Source organism: Brassica napus, chromosome C7 (genome assembly GCF_020379485.1).
Source record: "Brassica napus cultivar Da-Ae chromosome C7, Da-Ae, whole genome shotgun sequence".
In the NCBI taxonomy this organism is placed as follows: domain Eukaryota; kingdom Viridiplantae; phylum Streptophyta; class Magnoliopsida; order Brassicales; family Brassicaceae; genus Brassica; species Brassica napus.
In genome coordinates, this window is record NC_063450.1 from 50,808,003 (window position 1) to 50,824,417 (window position 16,415).

The 16,415-nt window shown below is 36.8% G+C and overlaps 4 protein-coding genes across 4 annotated transcripts; 3 read left to right on the plus strand and 1 right to left on the minus strand.

Annotated features, from left to right (window-relative positions):
- The first annotated feature begins 484 nt into the window (after positions 1-484).
- On the plus strand, positions 485-2,252 carry LOC106408470 (protein BOBBER 2). The gene has a single exon (XM_013849242.3). The coding sequence runs from the start codon at positions 536-538 to the stop codon at positions 1,427-1,429; it is 894 nt and encodes a 297-aa protein (XP_013704696.2). The 5' UTR covers positions 485-535; the 3' UTR covers positions 1,430-2,252.
- Positions 2,253-2,869: 617 nt separating this feature from the next.
- LOC106407721 (protein BOBBER 2) lies at positions 2,870-4,170 on the plus strand. The gene is made up of 2 exons (XM_013848595.3): positions 2,870-3,404; positions 3,547-4,170. Exons 1-2 carry the CDS (start codon positions 3,047-3,049, stop codon positions 4,056-4,058), a joined length of 870 nt encoding a protein of 289 aa, XP_013704049.2. The 5' UTR covers positions 2,870-3,046; the 3' UTR covers positions 4,059-4,170.
- A 234-nt stretch (positions 4,171-4,404) lies between these two features.
- Positions 4,405-10,807, plus strand: LOC106409428 (histone-lysine N-methyltransferase ATX4-like). Its single transcript, XM_022705937.2, has 23 exons — positions 4,405-6,006; positions 6,082-6,137; positions 6,216-6,399; positions 6,611-6,736; positions 6,837-6,905; positions 6,993-7,061; positions 7,150-7,241; positions 7,330-7,422; positions 7,512-7,647; positions 7,741-7,843; positions 7,939-8,038; positions 8,114-8,238; positions 8,497-8,642; positions 8,790-8,894; positions 9,074-9,138; positions 9,220-9,436; positions 9,504-9,590; positions 9,665-9,724; positions 9,809-9,898; positions 9,985-10,071; positions 10,159-10,233; positions 10,317-10,417; positions 10,530-10,807. Exons 1-23 carry the CDS (start codon positions 5,383-5,385, stop codon positions 10,618-10,620), a joined length of 2,901 nt encoding a protein of 966 aa, XP_022561658.2. The 5' UTR covers positions 4,405-5,382; the 3' UTR covers positions 10,621-10,807.
- Positions 10,808-14,446: 3,639 nt separating this feature from the next.
- On the minus strand, positions 14,447-16,103 carry LOC106409207 (ethylene-responsive transcription factor CRF4). Its single transcript, XM_013849876.3, has one exon. It carries the CDS (start codon positions 15,615-15,617, stop codon positions 14,643-14,645), a length of 975 nt encoding a protein of 324 aa, XP_013705330.1. The 5' UTR covers positions 15,618-16,103; the 3' UTR covers positions 14,447-14,642.
- Between the last annotated feature and the right edge of the window lie 312 nt (positions 16,104-16,415).

Genomic DNA, 16,415 nt, shown 5'->3' on the forward strand with positions numbered 1-16,415 from the left:
GGTTTCGGGTATTTCGGTTCGGTTCCGGTTCGGTTCTTCGGTTCCGGTTATTTTGCCCAGGTCTCATCAAATCTGCTTTATTCTGTCCAGATGATTCCATCAAATATTTAAGGTTTTATTGTAAATAAAAATAAAATTCTGATACAAACAAATCTCAAGCTTTTTAAAATCAATTAAAATGTTGTAAATTGTATTATCTTTTTTTTTTTGTATGGACACATCTTTGTAAATGGTATATAATCTAATTTTAGGGAGATTTCCATATGATTTTGAATGATAAATAGTAAAATATCTTTGACAAAAAAGGAAAATACTTCGAATAATGAAAGTTATATGAATATTGGAAATCTTAAAAAAAACTTGGGGATTACGGAAAGGACCAAATACAAATATGGAAGGTTTTTTTCTCGAACCTTCCTTTTTGCCTTTGTTACTTCCACTATAAATACACAATCTTTATTTACTTCATTGGCATCAAGTAAATTTCATTCTGATCTACACCAGCAAGAAACCCTTAAAAGCTTAACGAATACCAATGGCGACCATCTCTGAGATGCAGGAGGAGAAACCCTCGTTGCCGTTTAACGCAAGTTTTGACCCTTCAAACCCACTAGGGTTTTTGGAGAAAGTCCTTGGCTTTATTGGGAAAGAGAGCGACTTTCTGTTGAAAGACACAGCGGATAAAGAGATCGCCAGTGCTGTTACGGCTGCGAAGAAGAGGTTGAGGGAAGCCGAGGAGGAGAAAGAGAGCTGGAAGCCCTTTGAGAAGAAGCTGAAGGAGGAGAGTGTGCCCATTGAGGTAGAGAAGCTGAAGAAGGAAAGCTTGAAGCCTACGGAACCCATTGAGGTAGAGAAGCCTAAGGAGAAAGAGTTCACGTTTGGTGCCATTCCTAACAAATGGAATGTCACGCTTGGTGAAGTTCCTAACAAAGGGAATGGGTTTGATTTTGAGAAATACTCATGGACACAGGATCACGAGGAGGTCACAATCACCATCCCAGTACCTAGCGGCACCAATCCACGGTATGTTACCTGTGAATTCAACACGTGCCGTCTGAAAGTTTGTCTCCAAGGGGGGCACAATACAATCATAGATGGAGCACTCTTCGGTGCTGTGAAGCCTAACGACTGCTTCTGGTATCTCGAGGATGAAAAGGTCATATGGGTGCTCTTGAGAAAGCAAGACTGGCATGGGTGGTGGAAATATTGTATGAAAGGGGAGCCTGAGATTGACACTCAGAGAGTTGACCGGAAGAGCAGTAAACTGGATGATCTCGACCCGGTGACTCGCAGTAAAGTTGAGAAGATGATGTTTGATGAAAGGCAGAAGCATGATTTGAAGAAGAAGTCCATGTCTCAGTATGATTCTCTAGGAATGTGCACAGAACGAAGGTTCAGGATGAATCTTACGAATAAGCCTAAGTACTAATGATTAGGACAGGATAACAAGTTGTTGGAGTTTACTCAAGTGATTGCTGATTATATATGTTACATCTTGTCTCTAAAAATATAATTATATATAAGCTTCTTTGATGCTGCTCTCTATAGTTTGACCGTATGAATTAACAGTTGACGTGAATAACTTTTGACTTTTGATAGATTGTGAATGTACAGACAGCAAAGGGTAACGTTTTAAAAAAAATGGAAAATGAGACTGTAACACAACATTGACATCTCTAGAATTGTAATCTTCATTAATGTTGTTTTGATTTGTTCAATACTACGAACGATGAGGGAAAAATAACTGTTGGTATAAACTATAAACCAATCTAAAGCGTTATGAAACGGTACAGATCATTTCTCTGATTGGTTTCAACTATAAAGCGTTTTGTTTTCCAAAAACCATTTTTCATAGAATCAATCTAAAGCGTTTTGTTTTCCAAAAACCATTTTTCATAGAATCAAATTTTAGCTTTTAGTTTTTATTTTAAAATAGATTCCTTAAAATTTAGAAAAACTAGTTTTCAAATTTTTACCAAGTTATCAATAAAAACCATAAATCAACTTTTGTGAGTTTTAACGAAATAAACGAAACTTTTTTTTGTAGAAAACACAACAATATTTTCATAAAGATAAAATTCTCATAAAGTTTTTGTACATAAGATATCAGATAAACAATAATGTTTAATAATTTATTTGTGTTTTGTTTCTGTAAAATAAATGTAGATATATGTATATAATTTTAATTAATTGTAAACAATTAGTTGTGAATTTCTATTAATAATTATTGAATAATTTTAATAACTATTAGACATATTAAAAATAACTAAAATTATAAAATATTATGTTTTATTAATGCAATACATTATATTAATTTGGAAAAATAAAAAATAGCCATTCAAGTTTAAAATTTATTTAAGAAAATTTATAAATAGTTTCAAATTTTAGTATTTTTAATTTTGTATAGTTTATAGATATTTTATGATTTATATTTTAGTGTAATATACAAATTAAAAACATGTTAATGTATTTTTATTTTAAAAAATAATCACTATATTTTGATAAATTTTGATGGTAACTCCTTAATATTTTTTTGCTATTTTGTTGTATCTTAAAATAATGTATTAAGTATTTTTTGAAAAAAAAAATTAAAACTAAAACTAAAAAACTAATCAAAATCTAAAAATTAAAACCAAAACTAAAAGTTAAAATAAAAAAAAAATCTGAAAATCCAAAACCAAAATCTAAAAGCCAAAACATAGTAGAAGAAGCGCGCGCACACAGATTCTCATTTAGGGATTTGCAAATTTCCATACTATTTAACTGAATGAATATAAAAGGATTTTCTTTGACAAAAAAAAAAAAAAATCAAGAAAAGACTTTGAATAAGGAAAGTTATATGAATATTGGAAAACTTATATAAAGCTTTGGGAACTAAAGGAAAAAACCAATACAAAATCTGAAGGGTTCTTCTGGAACCTTCCTTTCTAGCCTTTGTTGCTTCCACTATAAATACACAACCTTTGCTAATTTGCTTCATTGTCATCAAGTAAATCTCATTCTGATCTACACCAGCAAGAAATCCTTAAAAGCTTAACAAATACCAATGGCGATCATCTCTGAGATGCAGGAAGAGAAACCCTCGTTGTTGCCGTTCAATGCAAGTCTTGATCCTTCAAACCCACTAGGGTTTTTGGAGAAAGTCCTCGACTTTATTGGGAAAGAGAGCGACTTTCTGTTGAAAGACACGGCGGAGAAGGAGATCGCCAGTGCTGTTACGGCCGCAAAGAAGAGGCTGAGGGAAGCCAAGAAGGAGCAGAAAGAGAGCTTGAAACCCCTTGAGAAGAAGCTGAAAGAGGAGAGTAGTCAGCCCATGGAGGTGGAGAAGCCGAAGAAGGAGAGCTTGAAGCCTACAGAGCCCATGGAGGTGGAGGAGAAGCCTAAGGAGGAAGAGGGTCCCATCGGTAAGTCTTTCTTAATGGTAATTGGATCTTGATTTTGTTTGGTTCTGCTCTTAGATGGATAAAGTTTGGATCTTTAAGGCCTTTAGAGGATAAAGTTTAGATCTTTACTGCAAAACTAACTTATTTGTCCTGTTTGTTGCAGTTCCTAACAAAGGGAATGGTCTTGATTTCGAGACATACTCGTGGACACAGAATCTCCAGGAGGTCACAATCACCATTCCAGTTCCTAGCGGCACTAAACCACGCTCCGTTACCTGTGAGATCAAGAAGAACCGTCTTAAAGTTGGTCTCAAGGGGCAAGAACCAACCATAGACGGAGAATTCTTCAACGCTGTGAAGCCTGACGACTGCTTCTGGAACATCGAGGATCAGAAGCTCATATCGGTGCTCTTGACCAAGCAAGACCAGATGGAGTGGTGGAAATGCTGTGTGAAGGGGGAGCCTGAGATTGACACTCAGAAAGTTGAGCCGGAGAGCAGCAAACTGTCTGATCTTGATCCGGAGACTCGCAGTACGGTTGAGAAGATGATGTTTGATCAAAGGCAGAAGCAGATGGGACTCCCGACGAGTGATGAGATGGAGAAGAAAGATATGATGAAGAAGTTTATGTCTCAGCATCCTGAGATGGACTTCTCTAATGCAAAGTTTAACTAATCTTTTCCTTTGTTCTTATTTTAGTGATATCAAAATATTTAACTATCATCTTGTTGTGGCTTCTAAGATCAGACCTGCCCTTTTGGTTTTGCTAATATAAATCGTTAGGCTATAATTCTCTCTATATAACATGTTATTTCTATAACATTGACATCTTAGACTTCTAATCCTTTTTTTTTTGAATGATCTTAGACTTCTAAATTCTAATCATGTAATAACTTATAACGCTATGAAACCGCACAGATCACTTCTCTGATTGGTTTCAACGGACCTCAAGGTTTAACGCGGAAGCTTGCTGCTTAACGAATCAACACGAACATGATCTTCTGAACATTCATAACAAAACAAACTCGAATATGATCTGGTTCTCCTTGCTATACAAAACACAGAGATCCTCGGTTAATTTCTAAACCAGAAATCCCAGACAAGTTGTGTAATTACATAAACACCCTTCTGAAAAATTTGGTGGGAAACTTTTCAATTTTTTTGTTTTTGTTTTTGTCATAGCTGCTTTCTTCCATAAAGCTGGCTCACCGGTGCACAACAAAGCAGAACAAACATTTATAAACAGAGGAGGAATACGTAAGGAGAGAGTTGTGCAGAGAGTAGTAATTTTTGGCTATTCTCCGTAACTTTGTTCACAACATAGGGGAGAAAATAAACGAAAGTAGGTACATTGGTCGCAGATACAAGGATCTTGGAACGGAAACTCATGTATAAATAACTGAAAAAAGAGAAAAACTTTGATTTTGATAACAAAGTAAGAGAACAAGGACAAGAGACGCGATCTTTAAATTGTGTCCGAGAAGACAAAAATGAATGAAGAAGAAGAAGAAAAAAGCATGAGCTCTGCTTTTGCTTATCAAAACCTCCACAGGCGCATGTTAGCTAAAACCACAGTAATATGCACCTTCGTTCACGTTCTCTCTCTCAAAAATTGTCTCACCCAGAAAAAAAAAACAATTCTTCTCAGTTTTGTTATCCAGATCATAAGAAAGGACTCATTTTTCTTAATAAAAATTTGGACTTTCTGAAAATTGAAGATAGAGATAGAGCGAGAGAAGTTAGCAACAGATCTCTCTCTCTCTCTCTGTCTGTTCATTCGTGTCACCAAACGTCTCTTCTTCTCTCCGTAAAACTGCAAGTTTGTGACTTTCCTTGTCAGATAAGACCTGTATACGATTTCCAGTAGTGGGTCAGAGAAGACGATCGACTTTCTCTTGATTCTCACTTGACAAGTTAGGGTTCGCGGAACGATTGGGGGAACCTGTATGGGCCTCACTTGTTGATTCTGAGAATTTGCAGGAGAAGAAGAAGAAGGAAGATGATTATTAAACGGGAACTTAAATCCCAGATGATACCGAGTTTGAAACGGTGCAGACTCAGTAACTCGGTGAGTGGCTCCAGGAAGTCGAGCTTGGGAGGTTACTACTTCCCTCTCAGCCTTCTCGGAGAAATCTCCTCCGGGATCGTTCCGGGCGGAGGACGGAATGTATTCTCTGCTCCGCGTTCTCACTCACCGTCCACTGCGACGGAGGCTCCCCGTCCACCGCTTCCTCGGACATCTAGAGGGAGAATCCGTACGCTTCCTTCTCGCTTCAAAGATTCTGTGCTCGATAACTGGAGGAAAGATGGCAAGAACGTCAGCGAGGGTGAAGTTGAACGCTGCAGGAAGGAGAAAGCTACTAGTTTGAAAAGCAAGCAACTTGAGGAGGCCCGTGCTTGTGTTGTTGACAGAGAGAGGGAAGACGAAAGGGTTGGTTCTTATGGGCCTGAGAACTTTTATTCAGGTGACTTGGTTTGGGCTAAACCTGGAAGAGTTGAGCCGTTTTGGCCAGCCATTGTTATTGATCCCTTGACACAAGCGCCAGAGCTTGTCTTGCGTTCGTGTGTACCTGATTCAGCCTGCGTTGTCTTCTTTGGTCACTCTGGGAACGATAATGAAAGGGTAAGGAGAGAGAGACAAACTGGTTCTCCGGATATGGATCTTGCAGGATTCTGACTGTGTTTTTAATGTAAGCAGGATTATGCATGGGTGAGGAGAGGGATGATCTTCCCTTTCATGGATTATGTTGCCAGGTGGATCTCTTGAATTTATATATATTCTAAAGTGTCTTTAATTGTGGATTAGTGATTAACAGCTACTTACTGATTCAGGTTCCAGGAACAACAGGGATGCAACCCTGTGAGATTTCAGATGGCTTTAGAGGAAGCATTTTTGGCAGATCAAGGATTCATGGAGAAGTTGATGCATGATATTCACACGGCTGCTGGTAACTCGAGTTTTGACGATTCTTTCCACAGATGGAGTCAGGATCTCAATAACAATGCTCCAAGCGAGGCAAGTGTCTCTCTCTGTCTATGAGTTAGTTTTACATAGGTTCCTTTTCAAGCATTACTTTGGCAACACATTCATTGATTGGTTTTGTTCTAGTTATCAAAAGAAAACAATGCTGATAAGAATTTTGGTTTTATGCCCCTTAGTCCATTTTTATATTAATTTGTCTGTAAATCTCCTCCAATATTTATCTAATTAATTTTATTATTTGCAGGAGTTGATGAAATACGGAAATCTACTAGCCTGTGTAGGATGTGAAACAGCATTTTCTTATGAGATGGCCAAAAAACTGAAGGCTCTGATTCCCGGAGATCAATTGTTGTGTAAACCATGTTCAAGGGTATGTAGTGTCTTTTTATTACGTGGTTATGCTTAGTTTAGGTTTAATTAATGGAGAAATTGGTTGGATACGAGTAAGACTACTTTGGTTGTTGTTGCAGTTGACTAAATCAAAACACACTTGTGGTATATGCAAGAAGATAAGTAATCATTTGGACAGGCAAACATGGGTACGAATTCAAAAATTGAAGGTCCTGTAGTAGTGTATAGCCTCAGGTTTTTGTTGTTCTTATTTTGATCATTTTATATCGGCATAGGTGAAATGTGATGGTTGTAAAGTTTGGGTACACGCAGAGTGTGACAAAACATCAGATAAACATTTGAAGGTATGCAATTATGGACTTCATTAAGGTTATCCTATTCCAATCTGCTTGCATGTGCTGAAACAAAAGCTCATTTGATGGTCTCTGAAGGGGTTTGGGAGAAACAGATTACTACTGTCCTACTTGCAGAGCTAAATTCAACTTTGAGCTATCAGATTCAGAAAAACCAGACTCAAAGTCAAAGTAGGCCTCCTCTTTTAATTTTCTTATTGGTTTCACAACAACTGTCTTTTCATTGTCAAATTACATTGTTGGGAGGTTTCTGGTACAGACTTGGCAAAGGCGATGGTGGGATGGTTCTTCCTGACAAGGTGATTGTGGTATGCTCTGGAGTTGAAGGAATCTATTTCCCAAGTCTCCATCTGTAAGCAGATACCATTTTACCTTTTCTTTACGCTCCTCTAACTTCTCCCTCAGGTTTATAACTTCTTACACAATATTGTTTATTTACAGAGTCGTATGTAAGTGTGGCTCATGTGGTCCTCAAAAGAAACAACTTAGTGAATGGGAAAAGCATACCGGATCCAAAGTAAGAAATTGGAAGACGAGTGTGAAAGTCGAAAGCTCAAAGCTGCCGCTAGAAGAATGGGTTTGTACAATTGCAAATCCTTCTGAGTTTTAGCTGTCTTAGGTAAAAGTAAAATGACATAATTATCTGCCGGACCATTCCCTTACACTGCAGATGATGAAATTAGGCGAGTTACATGCAAATGCTACAGCAGCTAATGTTCCTAAACGACCTTCCATAAAGCAGAGAAAGCAGAAGTTGCGTGCTTTTCTGTCAGGTATAAAAGAAAATGATTATCTTGTAACATGTTGAAAAGCTTTTCAAGTGACTTGTCTGATGCTTTTCTTGGCGGTTTTTTTCCGTTGTTGGCAGAGAGGTATGAACCGGTCAATGCGAAATGGACAACAGAACGATGTGCAGTTTGTAGATGGGTTGAAGACTGGGACTACAACAAGATTATTATCTGCAACAGGTACTATTAAAGGAGACTTGTGAAGCATTCCCATGTCATTGTTTAAGATGTTTGTTCTTTCTTTTTTCTTGTCAGATGCCAAATAGCAGTGCATCAAGAATGCTATGGGGCTAGAAATATTCATGATTTCACCTCATGGGTCTGTACAGCATGCCAGAAGCCAAGTATTAAGCGGGATTGCTGCCTCTGCCCTGTAAAAGGTATATGCCTTTCTCATTTTGTGGCGTTAAGATATTTCTTCTTAACTTATATGTGATACGGTGTTAGCTTCTTTATCTGAGTTCAATTTGTCACAGCTAGTAAAACGCTTTCTTTTCTAAAAGTGATTGCTTTCCTGGTAGCAATTTTGCATAATTTCTCTAAAGATGGTTTTATAAAGCATATTCAGCTATCTGTTTAGGCTTTATCCAGCCATTAACTATATTCTTTGGTCCGACAAATGTTTTGACTGATGATAGGAGGTGCACTAAAGCCAACGGATGTGGAAACATTGTGGGTTCATGTGACGTGTGCTTGGTTTCAGCCTGAAGTATGTTTTGCAAGTGATGAAAAAATGGAACCAGCTGTTGGTATTTTGAGTATTCCATCTAGTAATTTTGTCAAGGTATATTTTACTGTTAACTTTTTGTGTTCAGTTTTGGTTTGCGCTTTGGTAAAATTCCACTACCACTATCAGCAGAGAGTTACAATGCAAGAAACCTTTCTTTCAGATTTTTTTCTGAACTGATATGCAAGTTTTGGTGGGTTTCAGATATGCGTGATATGCAAACAAATACACGGCTCGTGCACTCAGTGTTGCAAGTGTTCTACGTATTACCACGCCATGTGTGCCTCTCGAGCTCGTTACAGAATGGAGGTATGCCTTAGTGTTTCTGGTTTGTCTTCATTTCCTCAGACGACATTGATATGAAAGATATAAAACCAAATTGTTGTAGTCGTTGTGTAATAGAACTGGTTTTAGATACACAAAGTGTTTAGCCTCTTCACCTTTATAGTCTTAATATCAAGAAGTGTTTCCATGCATTATGTATGCAGTTGCACAGCTTGGAAAAAAATGGTCGACAGATAACAAAGATGCTGTCCTACTGTGCTTATCACAGGTAACATTTATTAATAAAGAAGCTGTGGTATTATAACCAAAACCCAATGCTGTTTTAATAAACTATTGTTTTGGTGTGTAGGGCTCCAGATCCAGATACTGTGTTAATTATGCAAACTTCTAAAGAGGCCTTCTCTGCAAAAAGTCTTGTCCAAAACAAGAAGAGTGGCAGTTCCCGGCTTATAACATCAATCAGAAGGGACCATAAAGAACCACCCGCAGAGGATACCGTTACATGTGATGATCCGTTTTCTGCTGCTCGTTGTCGAGTATATAGAAGAAATATCAATACCAAGAAGGTACTACTATCTTGTGTCTTTTCCACAAAAAGCGCTATTGTTCACTAGGCTGATATTGGTTTTGTAGAGGAGTGAAGAAGAAGCTATCCCGAACCACACAAGGGGACCAAGCCATCATCCAGCAGAAGCAATCCGAACTCTAAACGCTTTCAGGGTAAAGAAAGTCTTCATACTCCGTTCTCCAACTATTATCTAGATCTGACAGTTTTGGTTTTGTATTACCTGTAGCATGTCCCGGAGGAACCCAAATCGTTTTCATCTTTCAGGGAACGACTTCGCCACTTGCAGGCAAGCATTCTTTGATGTTTCAGGTTCTTTTTTGTTTGGTATTGTCTTTGATCAAATGTAACAAGTGTATGTTTCATGTGACAGAGGACAGAAATGGATAGGGTCTGCTTTGGGAGATCTGGAATACATGGATGGGGTCTTTTCGCTAAAAGAATTATCCAAGATGGAGAAATGGTACCTAAGGAGTCTCATCTATGAATGTGGGTTTAGTTCTATTTGGGGATGAGAGTGAATGATGAGAGAAGCTATTTTGTTTTCAGGTTATTGAATACAGAGGGGAACAAGTGAGAGGTAGCATTGCAGATTTGAGAGAAGCAGGGTACCGCAGAGAAGGGAAGGATTGCTACGTGAGTTCCCATTTAATCTCTCCACAATTGTATCTTTCTCTCTCTATCTCTCTTACTAACCAAGGGAAGGATTTTGTGATGTTGCAGCTGTTCAAGATCAGTGAGGAAGTAGTGGTTGATGCTACAGATAAAGGGAATATAGCTCGGCTGATCAACCATTCGGTAAGCACTTTGGAATGTGGACTTCTTACATGTACTAATAAATTTAGAGGCTCTGAAGCCTAAACTCAAGATGTGTGGTGCAGTGTACGCCAAATTGCTATGCAAGGATAATGAGCGTAGGAGATGGGGAAAGCAGGATTGTTCTGATCGCCAAGGCCAATGTAGCTGTGGGAGAGGAGTTAACGTACACTACAGATTTTACATATAATAAATAGTATTCTTCAATCTAAAGGTCATGATGTTAATATGTCATACATTAGTTTAGAGAATGTTGTTGTGTGTGTGTTGTTTGGCAGGTATGATTACTTATTTGATCCAGACGAGCCAGAGGAATCCAAGGTGGCATGCCTATGTAAAGCCCCCAACTGCAGGAAATTCATGAATTAGATTAGATAAGGTGCACATGATACAACATGAAGAAGAAGAAGAAGAAGATAAAGCCAAGCAATATTCTCCTTTTTTTTTGCTCAAGAAACGATAGAGTTATTGCTAATAAGTGACCCAACTATTTATCTCTTTTATGGCTCTCTGTACAGATAACTTGTTAGTTTCAGGAAGAATCCAATTTTATTTATTCTTGTCAATGATGCACCTTCAGTGAATGCAGCTTCCCCTCCAACTCTGCTGCATCTCCAATTTTCCAAAAGCCTATTCTTTGAATTCGATCGCATGCGTCAGCGATTTGTCAAAACTAAAATTAGTCCGCCCTAAACACGTTTTAGAAGAACATTATACTTTTCACTTTTGAATAGTGGCATGAAGCTGTACAAAAGAAATTATGAAAATGAACTTTTCACTTTTAAATATATATCCTTATCAACTAACCCGGTAGATAGTGTTAAAAAGTGGATTGGTTCTCACACTGATTAATCCGAATTTGGAATGTATCTTTTTACTAATGTCAGGGTATCTAGATCATTTGTTACTGAACTATCTTGTAAATTGTATGGACCAAGCTCAAAATCCAAACTAAGTAACATCAACTTTATTCCCATTCTAACCATAACAGACGGATTTGCACCGTGCCTCAAGTATTTTACCACTAGATTTACCATTTCGTTCATTAAAGACTTTTCTGAAGAGACCAAAGAAAAAAATATAACGAGCGTATTTGGTGGACTTTTTGACACATGGATTGCCATTCTTTAGGCCTCTTCACCGTCAAAGAGTTTGTATATTGTGAGGCCCCTTCACAACATCTGATTATTCTCTACATGAGTGGCCTACCTTCCTTGGAGCAACATTACTGCAGTTCTTAGTTTGGTCCTTAACAAGAGGGGTCTCACAAAAACACCAGAACCTAAGGAGAAAGTCTCTAACTAAGAGATATTTTGGTTTGGTCTCTGTACTATTTGTGGGCCCTACTGAAACGTGGCAGTCCGCGATTGGTTCGTTTTTAAATATCTTTTTTTTTTAAATCGGATAAAAAAAAATTAAGAACCAATTACTAAGGACTCGGCAATAATGATGCTGTTAGACTCATCCTAAGAACCTAAGACCGTTCGTACTAGTAACGAAAAGAAGACCGATTCCTGTTCGTCTATCTTGTACTAAAACCCATATTCCTTAGCTTCCTACATCTCTAAACACACACACACACCACGCAGATTTAGATCGAAAATATATATTGACGTTGTGCTAATTGGCGTCTTAACATACCAATAACTTAAACTTGGCATTCTCCAACAGCGTGGTTACGTGCAAAGTATTAGTTCCCAAAACGTCAATTTTCATGAGTAAGGTTCATCCATTTGTATCATCCTATTTTTAGTTAATTTCCAAAATTTGATGACATGAGGTTAATTGGGAAATCATATATACTTGTGTGCCTTTCACTTAATTGTAAGCTGAAAATTACTATTATGAGGTTGACAAAAAAAAAAGTTATGATTTTACTCAGTTGCGAGTCTTGTGACCCACCGACGTGTTAAAACGTCATTTCAAGTTGTCCAGATTTAGTGAGTAAATCATTTATTGTTTTTTCACCAATTTTGGTGATGAATAAAACTAAAGTCTTCGTTTGTTGACAAATAGAAAGTCGGTGTTTTGTCCACGTGAAAATTCCCTTCACGATGTCATATGGTCATTGATTTTTCTTCTCCGACATTGACCTATTTTGTATTTTCATATGGTTCTATGCATGGAACGTGAGAGTTACGAGATAGTCGATACAAAACGTTAAAAGAATAGTAACACATCGCAATCATTAACATCTTTTTGTTGATTAATCATGATGTTCTTAGTTTGAATTTTTGTGTACCAAATGCTGCATACCACTGAGGGTACGATAGAGATTTGCAACCATAATACCGTAATGAACACGTTTTCATCTGTGGTGTTAATTAAAAAAAACTAAGCTTTATAATAATTTTCTCAAAAACAAAAAATAAGCTTTGTAATATCAAACCTTTTTATGTGGCCAATGATAAATGAAGATTGAATATTTCCAATGGAGAAGAGAAACACCTAGTCAACTCTTGCAACTACTCAACAAAGTCTTTGTTACTTCAACTCTCTCTCTAAATAACAACGTCTTCATGTATGCTGTCTCCTTTGAAAAAGTTTAGATCTAATAAACTTGCAATATGTATCACAATTAACCAAAATGATGCTTAGTCAACCTGCATGTTTGCGACTTTCCTTCTTCTTTTCTAAGTGGCTATATCATAGCGTCCGTGGAATTATCACCTATTCTCAAAAAAAAAAAGGATTTAGTGTTGTGTTTTTAATAATTTGTGAGTTAGACTTGTATTATATGATTTCAATCAAAATAGTAACATTGTCATAGACTCATATGTGGTATACAAGTGCGAATGTTTGCATATGTATATAGCATGCATGAGTTCAGAGTTCAAACATAATAATGATAATGATATGTACATCTGCAAATTAACATGTGGATAGGATAGGCGCTTGTGAGATATTATTTCTTACACTAGTGCAACGTTTCATACTCATTCATATCCTTATCTTGTAAATATTATTTTATTTTGTATCGTTCGGACATAATTATTTGTCCCTTTTGCTTTTTCCCATCTTTTCTTTGGCATTTGTTATGATTTTAGTTTTTAGAAATGCACGTGAAAAATAAGAAATTTAATTTAATATTATAAGAAATAAATCATTTGTAAAATATGTAAATGTAAATCATTTTAAATTAAACTGCCACCAATATTTGATTATGAGGAAAATGACTGAAAATATTTAAATCATTGATTCATTGAAGTAATTTTTAAGAAGAAAGAAAATAATATACATGTATATCTAGTATATTTTCTTTTTAGCAATTAATTTCTTAACGGGAAAACTAGTATATTTTCTTCTTTTTTTTTAATTATACCTTGTGTTATATGGTCTTGTAAACATGGAAAGTATCCAATTTATTATTTTTAGCAGTCAAAATTTGCAAATATAAATAGGATCTGAGTTAAACTTTTCGAATGTTCAAAAAAATTTAATCATTAAACAAAAACGAAATTTTTAAGATCCGGGGAAATATTTGGTGTTTAATATCTACAATTGGAAACCATTCTTCTCATTCCACTAATGAAAATTTTATAGAGAATAAAATATGAAACCAGAAAGTGGTAGATTGTTCAAAATCTAATTGATTATATAGTCAAGTCAACGATGAGAATCTTATTTAGTAAACAAATATTTTCAAAGTACTGAGAGTTCATTAGTTGTTTCTACACCATTAGTTGTTTCTACACCAGCAGGTCCAGGTTTTAATTATCGGAAAAATCGATTTATTAAACAATTATGCAGACTACGAAAAAAAGCTTACAAGAGATCTTCAACATGATATGAGTAAACTCGGTCAGACGTGATCTTCATAAGACGTATCAGATGATGCAGTTAGACGTAGATCCTTATAAAGTAGGTAGTATTGTCGGTTGTCGTATTTTTTATATAATATTTCTCATAATTGTAATATCATAATAAACCAGAGTTAAAAAAAATGGTTTTCAATAAGTTAATACATATTGATTTGGTTGCATTATGACCCGCCCGAGCGAACACAAAAACACTTTATAACGTAGAAAAAGGGAAAAAAAACGCCAACACTGTCGACTGAGACTGACCCAAAAGCCAATTGCTTCACGGGTCATGACCAATGAATTGTGTGAGGGGACATCGCCAAAGAGAATTTTAGTTTTGCTTTAATTTTATAGTTTATGAACAAATAACAATATTTCAGACAACTCAAATATTCTAGGGACAAAACAACAATCAAACTAATTAGCTATTCATTTGTAATATTTCTCCCAAAACTGGTTTACAAACTGACAATACAATATTACAAAATTTCTCAACATTATAAGAAAAAAAACAGAAAAATTAATCAAAACTGTGACTTGCACCAGCAATATCCGCAACCAATGTTTTTTTTCTCTTTGGTACAAATATCACACAACTAAAAGTTCTGATATCAAAGAATCATCGAGATCATTGAATATCGAACCAATCTCTTTGATTTTAGAAGAGTAGCTCTCTCCTCCTATGTTGCTGTTATCGAATACCATAAGATCGTCAAAGAAATTACTCTCCGATGATTGTATAGGAGACATGGACTGATCGAAGATGGAAATATCCTCCAATGTTTCAGTGAAATAGTTGTCCGGAAATGGAATGTCCAATGGAAATGAACAATTAACTTCTTCCAGGTGCCAGCTTATTGGTTCCGGTTCAATAAACTCTTGCTTAACCGGTTTGACCGGTTCATCAACTGGCTCGGATATACGGTAGTTCAGAACTGATGTAGGAGATGATAGATGATGATGAGAGTCTTCCACTGATTCTAATGTTGAATAAACCGATACGTTGCTCTCCCGGTCCGGTTCTGGTTCAGGTTCTGGTGGTACGGTGAAGTTGGTAAGAGCATCAGGGCCACGAAGCCTGATTGCTGCGTTGTCATAGACGATAGCAGCTTCCTCCGCCGTTGAAAAAGTACCTAGCCAGATCCTCCGGCGTTGTACCGGATCACGAATCTCCGCCGCGTATTTTCCCCACGGTCGACGTCTCACGCCGCGGAACTTCTTTTGGTTTTGGTCGGCGCCGGAAACAGAGACCATTTGGGGAGGAGAATCAACGGCCAGAGCCGAGACTTCGTCGGAGGAGGAGCTCGGTTCAACTCTGATCTCGTTAATCAATCTTTTGACCCGTCTTCTAGGGAACATAAACTCCTCCTCATCGTCGCTAGATGAATCAGTGGCGTCACCATCCATCACGCACAAACGAACCAACCTCGCCGAGTCACGACCAGTAGTACTGTTCTTCCTCTTGTTCTCCTCCACTGGCAACTTTTTAGTGTACTTCTTGATCACCTTCTTGTGCTCTGTGTACTTGACTGGTCTGAAGTCCATATATTCATCCATCATCATCACTCTCACTTAACTTATATTTTCTCGCTTTTCAAGATTCTGTTTGGAGGAAAAAACAGAGATTCTGATTTTGATTTTGTGAAAAGTTTGAAGGATTCTAGTTAATGAGAGAGAGAGAGAGAGAGAGAGAGAGAGAGAGAGAGAATGCAGAAAAAGTAGGCAAGTTTAAAGTGAAAGATTCAGAATTCACTCTCTTTAGTCCTCTTTTATAGAATCTTTAGCCATGATATATGTAAAAATATACTATATTTTAAAAATATATTTGTTTCTGTTCGTATAGATTTTACTTCCTCTATTATCAAAATTATTTTAAGGAAAATGGTAACAAATTATTTATTAAGATCTTCTCATTAATTTACAGTGAGGACTGACGTTGCAGACAACCTGGGACTTGGTGCCATTTATAGTTTTTTTTCAAGTTTTTTAAGAAAGTTTTTACCATTTATTTTTCCACACTAGCTCCCGCCAATAGCTTAATCTTCGTATTTTCGTTTTTCATTCCACTGGAACCTCTACATTATTGCAATCTTTTTCAATTCTTGAATTTCGTAACAGCTAAATGCAATTATATATAGTCAGTCCATGCATTAAAAACGTGATTTTAGGAGTTATTCCACATGTTATTATGGTCCTTGTAGTTTAGTATCAGTTTGGTGCGTCCTGAGGGTGCGTGAGAGAAACTAAGGACGATTACGTTATGAAAGATCCAAAGTGGGAAGAGAGACGACATGAGGAATCTTTGGATTGACAAAGACAAACCCCGAGGTTTAGTGCAGTGTTCTTGGCCACTGTCCTCCA

Excerpts from the sequence above, each read along its gene's own strand:
- LOC106408470 (XM_013849242.3), top strand. The coding sequence starts at position 536 with ATGGCGACCATCTCTGAGATGCAGGAGGAGAAACCCTCGTTGCCGTTT.
- LOC106409207 (XM_013849876.3), bottom strand. The coding sequence starts at position 15,617 with ATGATGATGGATGAATATATGGACTTCAGACCAGTCAAGTACACAGAG.
- LOC106407721 (XM_013848595.3), top strand. The coding sequence starts at position 3,047 with ATGGCGATCATCTCTGAGATGCAGGAAGAGAAACCCTCGTTGTTGCCG. Across the intron at positions 3,405-3,546 it reads GGAGGAAGAGGGTCCCATCG|TTCCTAACAAAGGGAATGGT; the intron begins GTAAGTCTTTCT and ends TGTTTGTTGCAG.
- LOC106409428 (XM_022705937.2), top strand. The coding sequence starts at position 5,383 with ATGATTATTAAACGGGAACTTAAATCCCAGATGATACCGAGTTTGAAA. Across the intron at positions 6,906-6,992 it reads ATTTGGACAGGCAAACATGG|GTGAAATGTGATGGTTGTAA; the intron begins GTACGAATTCAA and ends ATATCGGCATAG. Across the intron at positions 8,895-9,073 it reads GAGCTCGTTACAGAATGGAG|TTGCACAGCTTGGAAAAAAA; the intron begins GTATGCCTTAGT and ends TTATGTATGCAG.